At 44.5% G+C, this 23,992-nt stretch overlaps 1 protein-coding gene across 1 annotated transcript in view; it reads left to right on the top strand.

Moving 5' to 3' along the window:
* Nucleotides 1–23,992, top strand: part of pals2b (protein associated with LIN7 2, MAGUK p55 family member b) — a 51,324-nt gene that overhangs the window by 21,818 nt on the left and 5,514 nt on the right. The window contains exons 3-10 of the mRNA XM_079522245.1: nucleotides 7,638–7,738; nucleotides 9,440–9,592; nucleotides 14,743–14,898; nucleotides 15,532–15,759; nucleotides 20,668–20,799; nucleotides 21,630–21,726; nucleotides 22,916–22,984; nucleotides 23,663–23,824. Of these exons, the coding sequence (XP_079378371.1) occupies nucleotides 7,640–7,738; nucleotides 9,440–9,592; nucleotides 14,743–14,898; nucleotides 15,532–15,759; nucleotides 20,668–20,799; nucleotides 21,630–21,726; nucleotides 22,916–22,984; nucleotides 23,663–23,824 (1,096 nt within the window). The 5' untranslated portion in view covers nucleotides 7,638–7,639. The remainder of the gene's footprint in view (nucleotides 1–7,637; nucleotides 7,739–9,439; nucleotides 9,593–14,742; nucleotides 14,899–15,531; nucleotides 15,760–20,667; nucleotides 20,800–21,629; nucleotides 21,727–22,915; nucleotides 22,985–23,662; nucleotides 23,825–23,992) is intronic.

Raw genomic sequence — 23,992 nt, forward strand, 5'->3', positions numbered from 1 at the left:
TTTGAAAATATCCGATCTATAGCCTATACTCGGGCTTCTTTTGGGCTTGTTTTCATGGACTTGGTTGCTTGTTTCTCTCACACAATCTGGCAACACTGACAGTACTGTAGTGTAGTGTAGAGGCGGGATTCATTAGTAGACCGGCTGGTCCTACTAGAATGGGCAGATTGATGTAAGATGTTTTCAAAAACATTGGAATGGGTAAATAGTTTGTAGGGAGATATATTTTATGAAAGGATTGAGTGCTTGATGGAATGTAAAAAAAACAAAAAAAGATGTACAATTCACATGCTGTGACTGGGAGGGTGTCTGTCTTGGTTAGATAATTGCCCTCTCCAGCCCATGTGAAAGCAGTTTTGATAAGTGCAGGAAAAAAGATTAAGTGGGAGTGGGAAGACTTAAATTCCTGAGGAGCATTGTGGTTGCCAGATTTATCTTACGTCTGTCATCTGGAGAGAAATATATTTGGTGGGGGGTTGATTGTGTGAGAGCATAGTGTGACCCTTAAAACGGCAGCAACGATAAAATGTAATTCTCTCTAAATCTAAATCTAAATCACGTCTGCCACAAAAATATGAACCGCCGGTCCTACTGCATGGCGATCCATTCTTGGGTACGGTCACACATCTGCGTCAGAAGTGTTGCAGCAGACGCATCAAGATGCCAGCAGGCAGCCAGCCGTCGAAGAAAACTCATTTCGGCCGCTTGTATTCGCGACAATCGACATTATCGTTTCGGTCATGACCCACACTTCATGACCATATACCTGTAGGTGAGAGTAGGAACAAAGATTGCTCGGTAGACAGAGAGCTTTGCCTTCTGGCTCAGCTCTCTTTTAGTCAACAACAGTGCGGTACAGCGACTGCAATATGGCCCCTGCTACTCCGATTCAACGATACTCCTTGAGTGGCTGTTGTTGATTTCGTCGACTAATGCTATGACAAAATATGTTCGTCGACTACCTTTTTTCCCTGACGAAAATGAAATGGAAACTAAATGAAAACTAAGCTATGATGACTATAACTAAGACTAAATATATTGTCAATTTCGTCAACAAATAAAAACGACACAAAAATGTTAGGAAGGGACTAGTGGACAAGGGATCCAGTATAGGTCATTTTACACTCTGTTGCAGCTTGTAGATCGGCTATTTTCAGCAAGTGCAAAATCAGCCATTACGACGGCATCAAGGCTTTTTGATTGATTGATTGATGAATTTATTAACAGATTGGAGATATCACCAAATAAGGGCCGATCCGATACTTTTCCGATACCGATACAGTATCGGGACATCTCTACTTCGGACACGTCGAAAGTGTTGCATCAAAGCAGTGCTCTGGCACTACTGTAGCGTACATAATTATGTATATGTATATGTACAGTATGTGTAACCGTGCCCTTATATCTACTCCAGACAGCTATGTATGTCGACTCTGTCGAGGGTTTGCCAGATCTTTGCTCGTGTGATATTTCTCACATTCCAAGAGAAATGGAGCTGCATGGGAGCTCCTAGGCAGGCCACAGTGGTGAGTCACTGCTTTGCCATTAGCATACCATTGGTTTGGGACAGTCTTCCCAAAGTGGGGTCCGGGGACCCCCAGGGGTCCTTGAGGGAAGGGCGTCCCAGGGGGTCCCCAGCTAAATGATAGTTCATGACCAAATGGATCAGTGGTTCTCAACCCATTTCATGTCAAGGACCCCAAAACTTATAATATAATTGTTGGGGTCCTTGACATGAAATAGTTGGAGCCACTATTACATAACCACATTATGTAATTGGCCGCCGACCCCCATCTGAAAATATGTTGTTCCAGGCACCCTCCAGAAGCAAAGATTTGAGTTAAAAACGTACGTTTGAAAGAATATATGTTGAAAGATTTGCGCCACATTTTCACGATTTAAAAAAAATAGCAGATCTACAAACTCGTAGCGCGGCACTCGGTGCCACGCTATGAGGATAACATAATGCTTAAAACACCAAAAGGGTGTTCCCGTACAGAATGGGTTAATGAATGCAGACTATTGTCATGCATCATGGTCTGTACAATTTTACTATTATTTTATTATTTCAAAACCTCAAATAATATCCTATGTATAAGATTTTCATAAAATTGCAAAAAAATAGCCGAGGTACAACTCCGCTGTTCCGGCTGTCGTACGTCCGCCGAACTCTATAGGACTTAAGTGTTTAGTAATACGTTCAGACTTGAGCTCGGCTCTGTCATATTCCACAGGATTATACCGGCTTTGTGCAGCGAGATTTAGTCCCCTCCCTCCCTCCCCTACGTTGCGTGCAATAGAAAAGCATCTCGTGGTGGTGGGATTGTGGTTAGGAGTATATGTACACATCAGTACACGTGTGTGTGTGTGTGTGTGTGTGTGTGTGTGTGTGTTTGTGTGCGCGTGTGTGTGTGGGGGGGGGGGGTCAGAGGAGCAAACATTCCTGTGGTTTGGGGACACAAGATCTGACTGGGAGGCCAAAGGTCAAGGTAGAGCACACGTGTGTGTGTGTGTGTGTGTGTGTGTGTGTGTGTGTGTGTGTGTGTGTGTGTGCGTGCATTGTGTCACATGACGTCATTATGTCTATAGGGTTCCTTCAAAGAACATGAGGACATTATGTCCATGGCAGCTGCATGTGAGACCCCCCCAGACACACACACACACACACACACACACACACACACACACACACACACACACACACACACACACAGAGACAAGATCCAGCAGGATATTGCACAGTGTCTACCAGAGGACACAGAGTTATATAGGAACTCCGTTGTGTGGATTGTGGGATTGAGACACACACACACACACACACACACACACACACACACACACACACACACACACACACACACACACACACACACACACACACACACACACACACACACACAGAGGGTGGGTCTCAGCATTGCAATTAAGTGGGGGTGGTGCAATGGCTGTTTTTGTGTTTGTACATGGTTTTGCGTGTGGATGCATACACAACACAGCTGTAAGACTTTAATATTTGACACAATATTTGCACAGTGTCCTGTGCGTTATCTACATAAAATGTGTTCTCTAGGAAATAATATTCCATCTCCAACCTACCTACAGTCTATAATATCTTACAGACAGAGAGATACATGGATGGATAGATACTGTAAAGTTAAACAGTGTTTTCATGCTCTAGACGCAGGGGTTCTCAACGTTTTTCATATCAAGGCCCATTATTTATTTGGTAGTTAAGCCACGGCCTCTCAGACCCCAAAACGGAAGAATATTTTGTTGTCATTGGATACGATTTTGTCCACAATTCCATGCTGTATTGAAGTTGGTACCATTAAGAGAGATAACAGGCAAAGGCAAACGTTGATCAACATAACAATTCTTCTACATTCTCTAATAGTGTAGATTTCTTGTAAATTAAGAAACGCAGATGTTTAACGACAATTTAACTCTTGAGAGCGTAAAAGGAAACCAAATGGACCCATTTGGTTTCATTTTACTCTCTCAAGAGATAAAGGATCTATAAGGGTCCATTTGGTTACAAGTTACAACAACTCTCCATCATTTAGCTGGGGACCACCTGGAACCCCCTCAAGGACCACTGTCGGTCCCCGGACCACAGGTTGAAAACCACCGCTCTAGAGTGGCTACTGGCTGTGTGTTCTTGCGTCGTCTAGTCGTTATAGGGTTAACGACGTACAGCCTTCTGGGCTGTTTAAACTCCCACCCTCGTCTTTACAGCAGCATATAAATATTTAAGGCTGGATGTTGAGTGCAGCTTTGCAGTGTATGCGTGCGTGCGTGCGTGCGTGTGCGTGTGTGTGTGTGCGTGTGTGTGCGTGCGTGCGTGCGCAACACTGTCAAAGCATATTGCTATAATTTCAAGATAGTTAAGCTGTGGCTGGTCCTAAATGTGCTGTGAGGTGATTTGTTCTCTCTTGTTCTCTCTCTCTCTCTCTCTAATTCAAAGTGTCCATGGGCTCCATGATGTCATAGACATAGGCTGACTTCCTTCCTGGACTACAATTCCCATAATGCTTTGGTGCACTGCTCCTCCTTGTGGATAGGGGGAGGGCTGTCTTACTGAGACAACATGTAGTCCAGGAAATAAGTGAGCCCAGTGTCCATGACATCATGGACACAAATACTGAAATATCTAAAAACACATAGGCTTCATAGTGTTTCTTGTCTCCCAAACATCATTAAAATAACATCTGGTTGAAAAAGGGGTGAAGTGGCCCTTTAATCTAAATTGACATGCCCTAAATAGAGACAGGTTTAATGTGGTTAAAATTGTATGGCCACCAGTATTTTGACAGCAAATTTAGATTTTAGTTTTAGTCGTAGTCTGTTGAATAGTTTTCATTTCATTTAACCAATTTTGGACTGAGGCCGATTCTAAAAACACCTTCTAAATCCTGACCTAGGTTTTCTGAAAAACATTAATTTTTTTACATTTTTGAATACTGTACATATATACTGTACAGAAGAACCCCAAAAGGGGTTCCCGTCCAGAAGTCACATTTTAGTCACCTGGAATGTTTTAATCTACAGTTGATTTAGTCGACTAAAATGTTGTGAGCTTGTAGATCTTCTATTTTCAGTGTAAATTGACTTGACTTTTACTTACTGGATACTGGATCTGTTGTCCACTAGTCCAATTCCTAACATTTTAGTCTAGTTTTTATTCATTATCAATATATTTAGTTTTAGTCATCATAGCTTAGTTTTCATTTACTTTCCATTTAGTTTTCGTCAGTGAAAAAAGGTAAATTTTTCAACATAGACAAAGTCGACAAAATCAACAGTGATAATGTTACCACCAGTGTTCCATGTTGTGCTTACGTCACAGCAGGAGTCAACATGGCAGGGGACGTACGTGTCCCTGATGGAAGGGGACGTACGTGTCCCTGATGGCAGGGGACGCACGTGTCCCTGATGGCAGGGGACGCACGTGTCCCTCATGGCAGGGGACGTACGTGTCCCTGATGGCAGGGGACGTACGTGTCCCTGATGGCAGGGGACGTACGTGTCCCTGATGGCAGGGGACGTACGTGTCCCTGATGGCAGGGGACGTACGTGTCCCTCATGGCAGGGGACGGACGTGTCCCTCATGGCAGGGGACGGACGTGTCCCTCATGGCAGGGGACGGACGTGTCCCTGATGGCAGGGGACGGACGTGTCCCTCATGGCAGGGGACGTACGTGGGACGTACGTGTCCCTCATGGCAGGGGACGGACGTGTCCCTCATGGCAGGGGACGGACATGTCCCTCATGGCAGGGGACGTACGTGTCCCTCATGGCAGGGGACGGACGTGTCCCTGATGGCAGGGGACGGACGTGTCCCTCATGGCAGGGGACGCACGTGTCCCTGATGGCAGGGGGCGTACGTGTACCTGATGGCAGGGGGCGTACGTGTACCTGATGGCAGGGGACGGACGTGTCCCTGATGGCAGGGGACGGACGTGTCCCTGATGGCAGGGGACGGACGTGTCCCTGATGGCAGGGGACGGACGTGTCCCTCATTTTTCAAAACAGGCCGACCTGATTTAACTCATCCACAGCTAAATGGAAGTAGCAATAGTTCAGCACAGGCCACCATAGATTTGTTCTGCTTTTTTCAGAACTAGAGTTGTAAGATTTGTCTTAAGTCATGATTATAATGTTATCAATTTAAGCCCCTTTAAAAATAAGTTAAAAACGTCTTTGGCCCGGAGGCACTTTGTGAAAAAGAAGTCCAATCAGTACTTGGTACTTCAATTTAAGAAAAGTCTTCTCGAGCATACTTGTTGGTTTCAGCTGGAACATGAGTCAAAGTCCCAACCAAGTCTAGTCGCAGGCGAGCAAAATGCAAAACATCTTCACAACAAGAGAGACCGACAGACAGAAAAGTAGACATCACCTGGTGGTGGTTTAGTCATTAGTTACTGCTGACAGGACACGTCTACCAGCCACATAACAAGCACTAGAGCAGTGGTTCCCAAACTCTGTAGCCTGTGACCCAAAACACAAATTAGATGTTTGCCCGTGGTCCGATCTACGAGCACCCAACAGTTTTGTGAGCTTGTAGATCGGCTATTTTCCTTGTGGTGATGAGGTGCTCGAAGTTAAAACTAGTTCATAGTGAAGAGTGGATCCCATCGGGACGGGCTTTACTTCAAGCACACTCTTAGTAAAGGATAGATTAAAAAGCCTTTATCAACTAGACAGGGCTCTCACATATTGAAACAATAAAAAGACACCAAAACAAATTTAAATGTAGGAAAAATAAATGGTAGCTTTACTCAAGTCGTGACCCAGTGTTTTGGAAACAGTGCACTAGACTAGACTATATACTAGAGCACACACATGCGATCTGTAGGCTTTAAGGGTCTTACATAGGCTTAGTAGGCAAAGTAGGGTTTGAGACCCTGGCATTAAGGGGTTAACTGATACCTGCCGAGTCAACTCCACACCTCTCTCTTCCTCTGTAAGCAGCACAGCTAGGGCACTTTGTGAAAATGAGAAGATTGAAGCAGAGTTAATTTGTTGATTAAACTGTGTTGTTGAGACTTGAGAGAGCCTGCTTGTATGAACTGGCTTGGTTGAATCGACAGAATTCGCTTCGCTTGTCAATAGCTTTACACTTGAACTTGACTTATTTGTCCCAGAAGCCGTGTGAAAGATCAATATAGGCTTGTGGCTATTGACCAACTCTGGCCAAAGGACTTTCATCTGGTGCCAAGCTAAAGACGGTACATCACTGGTCTTGTTTTCACGCTATGCGTGGACTAAATTGTGCTAAAGAAATTTGATCAATTACAGAGGACACAGAGGAAGACGCTACCTGACTGATCAAGGTCCCAACTCCCAAGAAAACGTTTCTGTTTGAGGAAAGGGAGTTTGAGCATTCTTTAACTTGTTCCCAGCCGACCTTTAATGTCACAAAAAGCCGCAGCCTGCTCAATGACGGGTCTAAAGGATTTAGAACAGCAGTTGTAATAGACATTAGTTAGCAGCAGTACTTGCACGCTCTGCTTGCGCACAAGTAGGTCATGTATGGCCTACTTGTGTGCAAGGCGCAAGTTGGCACCTCGACAGAGTGCATTTCTAGTTTGAACTGTGCCTCGTTGTATTACATACACCAATGGTTCCCAAACTTTTTCATGTCAAGGACCCCCAAAATGATACTCATTAGCCTGCGGACCCCCCATTTGAAAATACATGCCAAGGACCCCCATGAGAGAAGATATTTACGGCTCTAGGGCCCCCGGTTTGACCTGAATTTAAAAAAAAATGTAAATGTTAAATGAAACTTAATTTAACTCTGAGATGATTCCATTTGTACATTCTCTGAGTTACAGACCCATAAAAGGTCAATTTTGATCCTAACTATCATTTAACTGGGCCCTGGAACTCCCTCTTGGGAACCACTGACATACCACTGACCTACTGTCTACTGACATACACGGTTGTCTCTCTTTCTCTCTCCCTCTCACTCCATCCATCCATCCATCCATCCATCCATCCATCCATCCATCCCTCCATCCATCCACCCACCCATCCCTCCCTCCCTCCATCCATCCATCCATCCATCCCTCCCTCCCTCCCTCCCTCCCTCCCTCCCTCCATCCCTCCATCCATCCATCCATCCATCCACACAGCCATGCAGCAGGTGTTGGATAACCTGGAGGAGCTGCCCGTCTGTACGGGAGCCAACGACATTGACCTGCTGTTCCTGCGTGGCATCATGGAGAGTCCCATGGTGCGTTCACCCTCCAAGGTAGCACACACACTTTAGGAGAGAGAGAGGTAGGTAGCACACACACTTTAGGAGAGAGAGAGAGCAGAGCAGAGGCCTAATTTATACTTTGTCGGAAAACTAAAAAACCATGACGAAAAAATGATCGTCGACTACCTTTTTTTCCACCGACGAAAACTAAGTGGAAACCCAAAAAAAAGTAAAAAAGATGCGTTGTGAGCTTGTAGATCGGCTATTTTCAGCAAGTGTAAAATCAGCCATTACGGCGGCATCAAGGCCCGCCAAAATACATGTTAAGTCGACTATATCAACTGTAGATTTAGTCGACTAAAATCTTATATTTAGTCGACTAAAATGTGACTAAAACTAAATGGAAAACTATTGAAAAGACTATGACGAAAACACAAATTTGGTGTCAAAATGTCAACACTGTTTCCGTCGCTTGAAAATCTATTTGTGTCGGAGAGTGACACCATCATCACAGCACAAAGTATAAATTAGGCCACACAGCTATCCGGATTCCAGCTGCTTGCTACATATATCCCAGGCGCCAAGGTACAGTAACGCTTTGACTAACACACACGGTCCAGGTCACAGTGTAGCGCCATACATACAAATGTGTTTCTCTCTCTCCTGTGCAAACAGTAAACACCCACAGTAAAGCATTTAACACACACACACACACACACACACAACCTGAATTTAAATTCAATTTGTACACATTTCATTTCACTGACGTGCCTAGTAGTAATTCATATTCATTGAGAGACCAGTGGGAAGGTAGGGAGGCAGACAGGCTGAGCTGAGCAGCAAGTGGGCGAGATCCATAGTCATATATAAACTAGAGGGAGGACTGCCCCACCCCCCGCTATTCATTTCAATGGAAGTTGCTCAGTGGCGTTTTGAAGTACCCGGAAGACTGCCAGAAGTAGTAGTAGTGGGGGGGGGGGGGGGGCCTGGCGAGATCTCATGAAATTGTCTTTTACGTGCTTGTCTCACGAACAAGACAACAGCCGAGGAACTTTTTTCTACGCAGGACAACAATGCATTGACACAGCTGAAGCACCACTCAGTCATCAGTGCATGGCTAAACACAGAACTATCTAATGGCTACGCAACTCTTCTAGCTTACTAACTGATCTAATTGAAGTTACAGCCTGTAACTAACAGGGGGCTCACAAGAATTAACAACACTTATGATATTCTTCACAATCTATGCACACAGAATAACTCGTCCTACTTCCGGGCTGCTTCCCACCTTTCATCACAGGTGTTACCGATGATACTAATTAAGGCTCTGTTCCATTTAGCGTGCAGTGGTTCTCAAACCTTTTCATTTCAAGGACCCCCATAACTCTTGAGAGTGTACAAATACACCCGCAGGGGTCCGTTTGGTTCCATTTGTACACTCTCAGAGTTACACACCCACTCAAGGACACTTTGAGACCCACTGGTGTGTAGCGTGTAAGAGTGCTTCCAGTGAGCCAACATGCACAATAACAGCACCCTGACTCTTGTTTGACGAGAATGTAACAGAGCCTTTAGTATCAGTGGTAACACCTGTGAAGGAAGTATAGGGAAGGGGGGCCTTATCAAAATGCCGTGTGTGCGTTCGGTGATTAGAGCACCATGTGCCTCCTTCTCATCTGTGAGAGGGAGGGTTCTAACCTTTGGCCCCCTGGGTCTGTCCGTCCGGTCCGCTAGGCCCATGAGAAGCTGGAGGAGGTGAAGCTGGAGGCGGTGCAGGACAACAACGTGGAGCTGGTGACGGAGATCCTCGGGGACATCGACGGCCTCCATGTGAAGGACGACAGTGCACAGGAGCTCTGCAAGATCCTGCAGGAGCCACACTTCCAGGTCAGACACATACATACGCATGCACGCACGCACGTGCAGTGGTGTAACGTAACTATGCGTTCATTCACTTAAAGATGGATTTTTCTCCCCAGTTTTTCATGTGTTTATGAGGTGACAGTATACTGTACTTCATTAGACCCGTTGGCGACGCGTTTTGAGCTTGTATATCGGCTATTTTTGCCACAACAGTAATATGCACTGTGGCCCTCTGGAGGGAGTGTGGAAATATATTGGCCTTCGCCATCGTCAAAGTTGCCCACCCCTGGTTTAGGGGACAGTCAAACGTGCCAATGAAAGAAACAGTGATATAGTGACATCTTCCCCTACCCTAACCCATCCCCCTTTATCATACAACAACAGCTGTGGGTGCATCTTTCTTTCATCTTTAAGTACTGTGCTTGAGTACAATTTTGAGGTGTTTGTACTTCACTACTTGAGTACGGTATTTCCAATTTCCAATACTTTTACTTCTACTCCACTACATCTCAGTGAGGCAAATATTGTACTTTTACTCCACTACATTTATTTGAAAACTATAGTTACTTAAAACATACATTAACCACTTCAGCCCTTGTACATTTGAAAATAGCCGATCTACAAGCGTCACAATTGAAATGGGACATTCTGCATAATGAGTACTTTCTACTTTGGGTACTTAATGTACATTTTGATGCCAATACTTTTGAATTCTGGACTTTTACTTAAGTAAAACAATTGAGTACTTTTTCCATCACTGGACACGTGCAGGGAACACACACACACACACGCGCACGCACGCACGCACAGGAGACTCTTGTCTCCTAGTGAAAAGTGGGTAAGTGTAGTGGTCTACATCTGACAGAGTCTCTGCCCCAGATTTTCAAGCACACATTTGGCTGTTGTTTTACCTTAAGTGGGCCAGGTAGGCAGGTAGGTAGGCAGGCAGCATGCAGTACACATACCATGGACTTCAGAACACCTTGATGTGCAACATGTTGTTTGGGGCTCTAGACTAGACCGTATAACTAATGTGGTACTATCTCTTATCATTATTTAACCTCAATGTTTCTCTGCATACCTATAATTAAAAACCCCATTTGTGAACAGATCATATAGACCATTTTATAAACTTGTATTCTATAAATATAAACTTGTCAGAGTCATTCACTTCCTCCTCAGTGACACCACTTCCTCCTCAGTGACATCACTTCCTCCCCACCAGTGACTAGTCCCTTTTTCCAGTGTTTAATTTTTTTATTTATTTTCGCTGTAATCCGACCATATGCGAGAAGTTGTTTCTGTGCTCTCGTCAACATAGAAATGGGGTCTGACAAACCCAGAATAATTAGTACAGGATCGGGGTCAATATGAATATTCAAAATATCAGAGAATGTCTCAAATATCTAAATTGAAAGGGACTTTAAAGATCGTACATTTTACAAAGACAAAATAATGGCCGTGAATTGCCTGTAATTTACAGTAGGCCTAGTGGACAACCCTCCCTACACCATACCACCAGTGTTGATTTCATCGACTAAAACTATGACGAAAAATGTTCGTCGACTAAATTCTTTCACTGCAGAAAACTAGACTAGACTAGTGGACAAGAGAGTATAAGTCATTTTACACTTGGTTGCATGCTGAAAATAGCAGATCTACAAGCTCACAACGCGTCGCAGCGCGGCACATTGTGAGCTGGTAGACCTGCTATTTTCAGCAAGTGTAAAAACAGTCATTACGACGGCATCAAGGCCCCAATACATTTCAGTCGACTAAATCAACTGTAGATATAGTCGACTAAAACTCGACCAAGACTAAAACATTCCAGGTGACTAAAATGTGCCTAAAAATGTTTTCTGTCAGAATCAACACTGCACCATAATACTAGCAGGTGGTGGGATCGAGGAGAATTTACTGTACACAGCCACGGCGACCAATACCGGTTAGAGATAGTTGAGCCAGGCAAAGCCCCTCCACCAATCAGAGCCGCCCATGCTGTTAAGCTGAAGGATAAGACCCCGTTGACCTACAGAGAGACACACGAATGGATGGGGGAAACGATTCATTACATCATGTGGTTAACAGGTTAACTTACCTCTTATACCTAAACGTCTTTGCCATTTTTGAGGGGCGCTAGCCCCTCCTATGTCCAGCTTTGAGGGTTTGTGTAAACACAAACATTGTCCTCACCGTCGAGTTTATCGTGCACCTTAAATTAAATGCCATTGACAATGAATGCCCAGTTGTGAGTGTTTGTGTAATCACAAACATTGCTTAAACACAAACATTGATGACAAAAGTGAGGACGCAAATTGTAATGGGCCGGAATGAGATGATGTTTGATGAGTGCCCCTCACTTCACATGGGTGTGATTTTTTTTTACTATTTTGAAACAGCATTTTAACAACATTTTCTACAAGCTCACAACGTGTCGATGAGTGTAGATCGGCTAGTTGAACTATTTAAAAATGTTTTTAAAAATAGTACACTAAAAAAAAGGCAAAGTAGTTTAGGGATAAGGGGTTTAGCATGGACGGAAATAGGGCCCCTAGTCTTGGCGACCGTCTGCATTTCATTGATTGATTGATTGAATACTTTATTGGCAGAAATATAATCAGTACAGGGTACAGTCAAACACACGTCCAATGGGATCACCGAAAAAAGTCCTTGCGGTCTTGTTTCCATTCAGGTCCTGGGTATTCAATTCATAATCATGACATGAAAAATAACAGCAGTTTACGCTCATCTAGGTAGCTGCTGATTTGTTCGTGAATTAATCTCTCTGTAACCTTTGAGGTGGAACAAAGGATGGAAACGGGACGGTAGTTACCAGGTTCTAGTTTGTTTCCTTTTTTGTACAGAGGTATTACTCGCGCCACTTTGAAATCCTGTGTTACGTGACACTGACTGATGGATAAAATATGTAATGTGGGCTACTGTTGGAGCAATAGAGGCTGCCGCATCTCTGAGGAATCTGGTAGGGACGTTGTCATGATGGCCGGTGGCTTTGTTTGGCTGAAGGGCGATGAGTTTTTTTTTAGTACATCATCAGTTTTCACAGGTTTAAATGAGAATGCATCTTCAGGGATTAATGAACATACCAGGTTTTACATAATTAAAGCCCTCGACAGTCAACGACCTGCTAGAATAGAATAACAGTATTTAGCGTAGTGGTCTAGGATCCTGGGACCTGTTGACTGTGTTGGACTTGTTTATCATGGGCCCTGCGGAGGAGGTAGTTCTGTTTATCATGGGCCCTGCGCAGGAGGTAGTTCTGTTTATCATGGGCCCTGTGCAGGAGGTAGTTCTGTTTATCATGGGCCCTGCGCAGGAGGTAGTTCTGTTTATCATGGGCCCTGCGCAGGAGGTAGTTCTGTTTATCATGGGCCCTGTGCAGGAGGTAGTTCTGTTTATCATGGGCCCTGTGCAGGAGGTAGTTCTGTTTATCATGGGCCCTGTGCAGGAGGTAGTTCTGTTTATCATGGGCCCTGTGCAGGAGGTAGTTCTGTTTATCATGGGCCCTGTGCAGGAGGTAGTTCTGTTTATCATGGGCCCTGTGCAGGAGGTAGTTCTGTTTATCATGGGCCCTGTGCAGGAGGTAGTTCTGTTTATCATGGGCCCTGTGCAGGAGGTAGTTCTGTTTATCATGGGCCCTGTGCAGGAGGTAGTTCTGTTTATCATGGGCCCTGTGCAGGAGGTAGTTCTGTTTATCATGGGCCCTGCACAGGAGGTAGTTCTGTTTATCATGGGCCCTGTGCAGGAGGTAGTTCTGTTTATCATGGGCCCTGCAGAGGAGGTAGTTCTGTTTATCATGGGCCCTGCAGAGGAGGTAGTTCTGTTTATCATGGGCCCTGCAGAGGAGGTAGTTCTGTTTATCATGGGCCCTGCAGAGGAGGTAGTTCTGTTTATCATGGGCCCTGCGCAGGAGGTAGTTCTGTTTATCATGGGCCCTGCAGAGGAGGTAGTTCTGTTTATCATGGGCCCTGCAGAGGAGGTAGTTCTGTTTATCATGGGCCCTGCAGAGGAGGTAGTTCTGTTTATCATGGGCCCTGCAGAGGAGGTAGTTCTGTTTATCATGGGCCCTGCAGAGGAGGTAGTTCTGTTTATCATGGGCCCTGCAGAGGAGGTAGTTCTGTTTATCATGGGCCCTGCAGAGGAGGTAGTTCTGTTTATCATGGGCCCTGCAGAGGAGGTAGTTCTGTTTATCATGGGCCCTGCAGAGGAGGTAGTTCTGTTTATCATGGGCCCTGCAGAGGAGGTAGTTCTGTTTATCATGGGCCCTGCAGAGGAGGTAGTTCTGTTTATCATGGGCCCTGCAGAGGAGGTAGTTCTGTTTATCATGGGCCCTGCAGAGGAGGTAGTTCTGTTTATCATGGGCCCTGTGCAGGAGGTAGTTCTGGGAACTAGAGATGCACAATATCATCGGTGGCGTATCGGAATCGGCCATAAAAATGCCATATCGGTTATCGGATTGGTCTCAAAAGAATCCTGATTATTTTCACCGTCAATGGCTTTGTACTCATTCAGTAGTGAAAACAGACACTTGGAAAAAGAGTATAGGCTATTTATTGATTGATTGAATATTTTGTAACAGGCTTTGAGCCAAGCCCCCTATAGGGCCTATAGGCTTGTTTCCATTGTGGTCCTCCACAAATAATCGGAGATCGACTATCGGTCATAATTTCATCATCATGCAACCCTACTGGGAACCCATGGGAGGAGCTATTGGTGCTGTAGTTATAGGATTGGTCAAGCTGGAAGCAGACGGTAGAACAACCCAACACTTTGTGGTCTCGGGACAAAACCTTTTTGTGAGTTCTTCCCGATGTGTGTTCAGTGGTGGTTCCATGTGTGGTCCGTGGTGCTTCTCTGTAATAGAATCATAAAGTTCTAGTTTTAGTCGACTAAAATGTATTTTGGCGTTGCCTTGATGGCATCTTAAATTCGTAATGCCTGATTTTACACTTGGTTGCAATGACTGTGAATGGGTGAATGTATAATGCACAATCTATGTACAGGTGTGTGTGTGTGTGTGTGTGTGTGTGTGTGCGTGTGTGCGCGCGCGCGTGCGTGCGTGTGCACGTGCGTGAATGTAATGCACAATCTATGTAAAGCGCCTTGGATAAAAGCTGTGTCTTCATTGTCTCTGTTTGTCTCTCTCTCTCTCTCAGTCCCTTCTGGAGGCGCACGACATCGTGGCCTCCAAGTGTTACGAGGCCCCGCCCACCCCGGCTGAGACGACCAATGACGCGGCCGTGAACAACGCCCTGATGCAGGCCGACGCCGTGCGCATGATTGGCATCCGCAAGAAGGCCGGAGAGCCTCTGGTGAGGAGCAGGAAAATAGTGTGTGTGTGTGTGCGTGTGTGTGTGTGTGTGTGTGTGCGTGTGTGCGTGCGTGCGTGCCTGCAAAATGCTATGGGGCCGTTGGTTTTTATAGCCGTTCATCAATTACGGCTCAAATTGAGCTGGATTGAACAATGCACCGATATTAGCGGCTCAATACTAAATCCCGGTTAGAGCACGTTTAAAATATTAATGCTTCTAAATAGCGATGCACGATATAATCGGTGGCATATCGAAATCGGCCATATCGGTGTCGGATCGGTCTCAAAATAATCCAGATTATTTTTCACAGATATTGATGACGCAATAATAATGTGACCGTCAATGGCTCTGTCGCTTTTAATTTGTGTATTTCTAATGCTTGAAGGCGGCGTAATCCGTAATAGGGTCAGAATCGGTATCGGCAGATATGACCCTGTAAATAATCGGTGATCGGTCATATTTTCATAATCGTGCACCCCTACTTCTAAAGACTCTTAAATAGACAGCTAGCGAACGATCGCTAGCTGTTTTTCAGGGACCGGAAACGGCCGAGTATTCCAAGCGAAATAGAACGAGAGTCTGTGGTGGTGCCAACAGCGCCCGGGGCTCATTTTGGTCTGTTCCTCCTCTCAGGGCGTGACGTTCCGCGTGGAGAAGGAGGACCTGGTCATCGCCAGGATCCTCCACGGCGGGATGATCGACCGGCAGGGCCTGCTGCACGTGGGCGACATCATCAAGGAGGTGAACGGGAAGGACGTGGGGAACAACCCCAGCGAGCTGCAGGACATGCTCAAGGACTGCAGCGGAGGAATCACCCTGAAGATCCTGCCCAGCTACCGAGACGCGCCCGCCGCACCCCAGGTACACAAACACCAGTGTTGGAAAAAAAGTACTCAAATGTTGTACTTAAAGGTACATTCAGTGATTTCACTTAATTCAACTATCACTTATTTTTTCTTATTTTTTGGATAATCCTCCCTACTATAAAGTGTGCTGACCATATAAGGAGTTCCTCCCTGTCCCCAGTGAGCCCCTGGGGTCAAAAAACCCTAGTTTCGGTTTGGGCTTTGGGTGGCAAAGCTTTCATCCAATCAGGATGAGAGGTGCCTTCCTCCAATCATGATCGAGTGTGGCTGGCATTGGTGCGCGTGCTGTTGGTCTGTTGTACTTCCCCCACTGTAGAGCGTGTGCATGTGCACATCTTGTTACCGGGTGGACCGGGTTTATTTCCAAATCACCCAAATCACTGAATGCTCCTTTAAAGCAATAAGGCAGCTATAAACAATGTTTTTTTTCAGTATTTCTCAAAATACTGAAAAAATAATATTAAAATATGAATTTCTCATTTTATTTTCTTGGTATTCAGACAGCCAGCATTGGGTAAAACGCTCCCAAAAATAATTAGTCTCTGTGACACATCTATGGGCCGCAATCTGCATTCAAAGATTTTCCTAGAAGCTTTGTCATTGGTCGGTTTTCCTGTCTACTTCCTGATTGGTTAGTCATTTCAGGGTTTTTTTCGACCAATGACAAAGCTTCTAGCAAAATCTTCACAGAATGCAGATTGTGGCTCCTAGTTGTGTCACAAAAAAAGAATGTTGGGAGCATAAGTTGGGGTCATTAAGTAAATGTATATATTTTCAGCAAGTGTAAAATAAGTCATTACGACGGCATCAAGGCCCGCCAAAATACATTTTAGTTGAGTAAATCAACTTTAGATTTAATCGACTAAAATGTGACTAAAACTAAATGAATTGAAGAGACTATGACTAAAACTAAAATCAAAATCAAAAAGAGGTTGCAAATGCAATCTGCACCCATCATTAACGGCGGTAGCTGTCACAACGGAGCAGTTTAACGTCATGCCCAGGAGACACACTTTATAGTCACACCTTAGTTCCCACACATATCGGTATTGCCATAGCTGTTACCTACCCTGTACCCTACTAGCTGCCAGTGAGGAGCCCCCACCGAGAGGACATAGCACGTCCGTCCTACTACTATGCCCTACTTACTAGTACTTGCCAATGCATATTGCCTTCTCTCACAGCCAGCCCAGCTGTGTTCATTGCGCTCGTCTCCATAGTGGAGAAACCAAACAATCGTACATACGTATTCGTACGTATTCTACGTCCGCTGGAGAAACCAAACAAACCATACAAATGACAATCCATGCCATTCTCGAGATATCTCGAGAAAAGCTATCATGACCATTTTGGCCATTCACAAGAAAACAAGATTTGATGAAAGTATATATAAACAATATTTTGACCTCATTTTCGCTTCCACGACTGGACCCCATAGGACTCCCATGGTGGAAACAGCCTACATCCCAATACTCGGTGCACACACGTGCACGCGGTCATTAGTGTTTAAAGTGCTCAGAATGGGATAAAGTACGATGATGGGAGCTTAGTAGCCTAAAACATGGAGAAAACCTAATGGAGGACAATCACTTCCGGGTCGGCCGGATAACGCTTCTTCTGCTTATGTCACGCATTTCACTGGCCTCAAGTTACCGCCTATAGTAACAGGAGGGAATGTGTTAAGGACATTTTCTTCACTCTACAATAGTGCGTGCACGCACGCACGCACGCACGCACGCACGCACGCACACACACACACACACACACAGAGGGAAGGCACACCCACTGGTGTAATTTGCCTGTGGCTTGGCCCACATCCCAGTATCTGCACATAATCTTACAGCTCTAATTAATCACAAACTGTACCGTTCATAGATATGCGTTCTGTCACAGTAAAAAACACAACTGGCATCTGCTTGAGCAGAACAATGTTTGTTTTTTCCATTTCCCCCCTATGCATTCTTATTCCTATCTTGGATAGGAATGACTCACATACCGAATACCAGTCGCATAATGTGATTTGTGCAAAGTTGTCATTAAACCTCAGAACTATCATGTGACTCCACCTTCGTGCCACTCCTGTTCTCTGAGCTCGCACACCTGCGTGCATATGAGTATTTAATAAAGTATAGGAAGGAACAAAGCACACAAACCCGTCAAGCACCTCAAAGTGTGCTACGAACAATGTACATACTTTGTCCTTGTTGCCATTCTTTATGTCTTTGCTACCCAAAAACCCAAACAATTTGACTCTTTTGTACTTAATAATAAAATATTGAAACGTTGAATCACCTTCAACAGAGAGGATTCTAAAACCGCAATACGCACACACGCACGCACACGCGCACACACACACACACACACACACACACACACACACACACGCACACGTGTGTGTTCATTGAACTGTGGGAGCGTACAGATGTGGTTGTACACTCTCCGAGTTTCATATGGATGAATTAACGATGAGTATATATGTATTCATTATATATATCTTTTACTCTACATAAAGATAGTCACTGGCATGGGAACCAATGGGGCGTTCACGCATGCGAGAACTGAGGGCGCTTTATGTAACAGCTGCACACGCTGGTTATAGTGGCGTACACAGGACGGGTGCTTTCTTTGTCCCGTAAGGCAGTGGCGTGGATAAAGTACTCACAGTAGAAGTATCAATACCCCAATGTAGAGCTACTCCGTTACAAGTAGTTAACGTGCAGAATAAAAAGAAAGTACTCACTGTGCAGAATGTCCCATTTCAAGTTGTCAAATGTATACAAATCCTTTGAAAATAGAAGATCTACACACAATGCGAGCATTGTGAGCTTGTAGATCGGCTATTTTCAAATGGTTGAAATGTATATAGGGCCAAGGTTGTGTGTTTAGTAATAATAATCAAAATCTACAAAGTAACGAGTAATTTTTCAAATCGGAGTAAAAGTCCAATATTTGCCTCTTGAGAAATTGGAAACACTCGAGTAAAATACAAATACCTCAAAATTGTACTTATAGCACAGCACTTGAGTAAATGTACTTGGTTACTTTTCCCCCACTGCGTACAGTACAGTAAAGTACGGTACGGTACAGTACAGTAAAGTACAGTAAAGTACAGTAAAGTACGGCACAGTACAGTACAGTACAGTACGGGTGCTTTGTCCCGTATATAGGCAGCCCCCGATCACCAGCACATCAACCCTGAGAGCTCCCTGTTAATAACACCCCAGCAGCTATCTAGGTCAAACTCTCTGGATTTACTCTCTTTCACACTGTATGTACACTCCAGCCTTAATGCGCACGCACGCACGCACGCACGCACGCACGCACGCACGCACGCACGCACGCACGTCATTCAGTGTTGATTTTAGTCGCCGAAATCTACAGTTGATTTAGTCGACTAAAATGTATTTTGGCAGGCCTTGATGCCGTCGTAATAGCTGATTTTACACTTGCTGAAAATAGCAGATCTACAAGCTCACAACGCGTCGCGTTGTGAGCTTGTAGGTCGGCTATTTTCAGCATGCAACCAAATGTAAAATGACATCTTGTCCACTTGTCCACTAGTCGACGGAATCAGAACTGCTGTACACGTTATTTCTGTCACCTGAGAGATCACTCAAAAAGGAAAAAAAAGAGTGTCCATTGAACTCTGAAAGGTTTGGCCCTTGCCTTTAGTTGGGTTTTTAAATCTCTGTGTCATTATTCATGTAGTGACTGTTTTGCAAGTTTCACTGCTTTTTGCTTTTTCTTTATTGCTATATAAAGCACTTTGCACTGCATTTTATGCCATGCAAGGTGCTATATAAATAAAGTATATTATTATTATTATTACAGTACAGTAGCTAACATCTTAATGAATGTGTGAAATAATATCTGACTTAGTGAGGAACAGGAATTCGAATGAGCCGCCCTTTAACTTACTGTAACCGCAGAAGAGAAACTGAATGGAACGCGACGTCAAATCCCTGCCTGTGTTCTGGCTCGGGGCGTGTTACGCAAGTCGGCTTTTTACTGCCGTGTTTTATTGCTTCCTCCCTCGCCACTCGTTTTAGCGAACGCATTGGGCCAAAAACTACTTAGCCAGCTTGGCTTGAATGTCTGCTTGTTGGCATAGTGCAAACAGCTGTGTCAGGACACTCAATATAATGGGTGTGAAAACTGTGAATGTGTCACCGTAACTGCATGTCTGAATGACTGAGTGAGTGACCTTCACCCCTCCTTGCATATCGCAGTCATGTGCATGGGTGTGTGTGTGTGTTTTTATTCTTTCTTTTCGTACACTCTCCAGAGTTTGTATCCAAACTCCACCAAAGCCACCCATCGACTTCTCTAAACCTTCCCTGTGTTTCTTCACTAGTCCGAGAAGAACACAGTTTGCCGGCCACTGCTACAGAGCTGATCAAGTCGGGCGTGGCATTGTGAAATCCATGATCTCGACTGCGATCGAAAAATGACCAGCATTCCGGGTCTGGGTCGGCCTGTGTGAACACAAACATTGGCTTGTGATTGGCTGATCACCCCATAGCGATGATTTCATTGCCTGAGCAAGTAGTAGGCCTACATATTAAAGATAAAAGTGAGGGCAGAAAAGTGAAGACGCCAAAAGTGATTGGCCGGAATGACTTTTGTGATGGTTTGATTGGCTGAGCACGGAATGCGATGTATGACCTCACTTCACACAGACACGGGTGTCCCTAAAAGCCTACAAAACATTTTCAGATCGGGGGTCGGCGGCCCGAATACATATAATCTTGGGGTTCTGTTGACATGAAAAGGTTTGAGCACCGCTGACATAGAAGCACAAGTTTGTTTTCAGAAAACTGTAATTTTTTTGGAATCTGGTCTTAGGTCTTATTTATTCTAAAAGCAGTGCTTAGTCTCTTCTTGGCGTGTCTTCCTGTGACAGGTCTATGTGCGACCACACTTTGACTACGAGCCGGCCCACGACAACCTGATCCCGTGTCGAGAGGCGGGGATGGCGTTCAAGAGAGGCGAGGTCCTTCAGATTGTCAACAGAGAGGACCCAAACTGGTGGCAGGTGAGACAACACACAAACTGCTAGGCTGTCGGAGGTGGAGGAAAAAGTACTCGTATGTTTTACTTTTTTTTAACCCATTTAGACCTGTGGCCACATCGGTGTCACCTCCTAGCTTTTAACCACTTTAACCATTATTTTAAACTTTAGCTGTTGAGAAATAGCACCGAGTGCCGCGCTACGAGCTTGTAGATCTGCCATTTTTGAAAAATCGTACCCTGGCTAGGGTACGCTAGGGGGTACAACCTAAGTATGTAGTATGTACATATTCATACCCCCTGTATACTCCATATATGAAAGCGGGACCTGACGGTCCCGCTTTCATTTCATTTCATTTACCTTTTAGCATTGCTCCGGTTGCTATGGAGAGCCTCCGTCCCCACCAGCTATGGGATTTTTAAATCCAGCTCCAGTGAGCCTCCATTATGACTTTCAAAGCCTTGTATCTCTAAAGCTTCGAGTGCTGTCCATGGTGAGCTGTCGCGCATCCCGACGATCGTAAATCATTTGTGACTTTGTCTCGCATCGCTCCGGACATGTAACTGTTTCTGACGAGTCCTCACAACAACAGCCCCCACCTCACTGATAACCTGGAAATGAAACAAGGATCGTAGAGTGAGAGCGGGCGGCTGGCACAGGTTGCTTATGCTACCACCTAGTGGGCATCCAAAGAATTAAGTACGGTACTCGAGTAACTTTTACACCGCCGCAAACTGGTATAGGATGTGTTTTCACTGACATTTTAAGTGGCGCAGGCCATACAGACTCAGACAGTTATCATGACAGGGAGTGGAATGATTTGATCTGAGGTGTGGCCTTCTGTCCCGCGCCAGGCATGCCAAGTGGTGGGCGGTGCCACGGGGCTAGTACCCAGCCAGTTCCTGGAGGAGAAGCGGAAAGCCTTCGTCCCTAGAGATTTTGAATCATCAGGTACCTCATCACACACACACACACACACACACACACACACACACACACACACACACACACACACACACACACACACACACACACATATATCCCTATTCTGGGACCTCAGTGACCTTTTTGTGTCTTTAGACTCTTCTAGTCGAGGCAAACATTTTCCAAAAGTAGACGATCTACAAGCGAGTACAGTGTATAGGAGTTAAGTGGTTATACAGGGCATTAAGAGTCAGTCGCTCCGTCCTCCACCACGACGAGACTACTAACAAATTACAACAAAATAAGACGGAACACGTCAGTCTTGCACACTGCATTGGCCCCTTGTGGCATAGAATCAATATTAAAGTCCTCCTACGCATTTACTGCTTGGCCTAGCATACATTACTGACTCCCTACTGCCTTGTTCCTTTTCCTCGTGGGCTCTGAGGTCCTAGTTTGCATCTACTAACATATTATGCAAAACCATGGCAGAAAGAAAATGTCGGAGTATCAAACTAGTTACTGAAATCTTTTAAAAGCAGCTAAAGTTAGTGTTATTAAACCCCTGCATTATTTATTATTATAAATCTTTATTTTGTATTATTATCATTATAGCAGCTTTCACTTTGCTGTGTCTGTACAGTGAAGGATTCACTGAGAGGAGCCTGACTAGACGTTTAAGAGTCACTGTCTGACCCCTTCTGGCCAACTGGTGTAATGACAGATATTTTTTTTTCACTGACGAGAAAACTAAATGGAAACTAAGCTGTGATGACTAAAACTAAGACTAAATGTATTGACAATTTCATCAACAAATAAAAACTAGATTAAAATGTTAGATAGGGACTAGTGGACATTTTACTAGTGGTCATTTTACACTTGGTTGCATGCTGAAAATACCAGATCTACAAACTCACAATACGTTGTGAGCTTGTAGGTCGGCTATAATATAAAGCGAGTGTAATATCTGCCATTACGACGGCATCAAGGCCCGCCAAAATACATTTTAGTTGACTAAATCAACTGTAGATTTAGTCGACTAAAATCTTATGATATTTCGTGTGTCAATATGCTGTCAAAATCAACACTGATTTAGTTTGCGTTAGTCTCTCTCTCGAAAGTCGAGAGAGAGACCGTTGAAAAGAAAAGAGGGCGCTGTTTTTCCTTTATTGTTTAGCCGATGGGTTCTCAGATTGGGTTTGTTGTGTCATCGTAGGGATCCTGTGCGGAACAATAACTGGAAAGAAGAAGAAAAAGATGATGTACCTCACGGCCAAGAATGCAGGTAAGCGTTCCAATCTCGGCACTGCCCTCTCATTGGTTGACGGCGTCTTCGTGATCTGCGCGAAACGATTGGCTGACGGCTCTTTCGTTTCGCCTGTGATTGGCGGTGCTGTAAAGTAACTAAGTACATTTGCTTACGTACTTATGAACAATTTTGACGTATTTCCAATTTCCAGTAACTTTACTTCTACATTTTATTTATTTGGAAACTTTAGTTACTTTGTAGATTTGAATATTATTACTTACCACTTAAGCCCTATTGCACTATGACAAAAAACTAAACTAAATGGAAACTAAATGAAAACTAAGCTATGATGACTAAAACTAAGACTAAATATATTGACAATTTCGACAACAAATTAAAACTAGACTAAAATGTTAAATGAAGGGACTAGTGGAGAAGAGATCCAGTATAAGTCATTTTACACTTGGCTGCATGCTGAAAATAGCAAATCTACAAGCTCACAATGCATCGCAGCACGACGCATTGTGAGCTTGTAGATTTGCTATTTTCAGCAAGTGTAAAATCAGCCATTACGATGCCATCAAGGCCCGTCGAAAGACATTTTAGTTGACTAAAACATTCCAGGTGACTAAAATGTGACTGAAACTAAATGAAAACTATTCAAGAGACTATGATGACTACAACTAAAATAACACTAAATCACCCCTGGTGTAGAGTTCGACAGACACGAGCTGCAGATCTACGAGGAGGTGGCCAAGATGCCGCCGTTCCAGAGGAAGAGCCTGGTTCTGATTGGTGCACAGGGAGTGGGCCGCCGGAGCCTCAAGAACCGATTGGTGGTCCTCCACCCCACACGCTTTGGCACCACCATCCCATGTGAGTGCAACACTCTTCCCACCTATGGCATTGGTTTTCAACCCTTTTCATATCAAGGTCCATTATTTATTCATTTGTAGAAACTGCAGGCCTTCTATTCCTGAAAAGTTGCAATGCGAAAATGGAAGCCATCGTTCTCACGATAATAACAATCTAAATATTGTTTAA

This window comes from Electrona antarctica (genome assembly GCF_951216825.1).
Source record: "Electrona antarctica genome assembly, chromosome: 15".
NCBI lineage: Eukaryota > Metazoa > Chordata > Actinopteri > Myctophiformes > Myctophidae > Electrona > Electrona antarctica.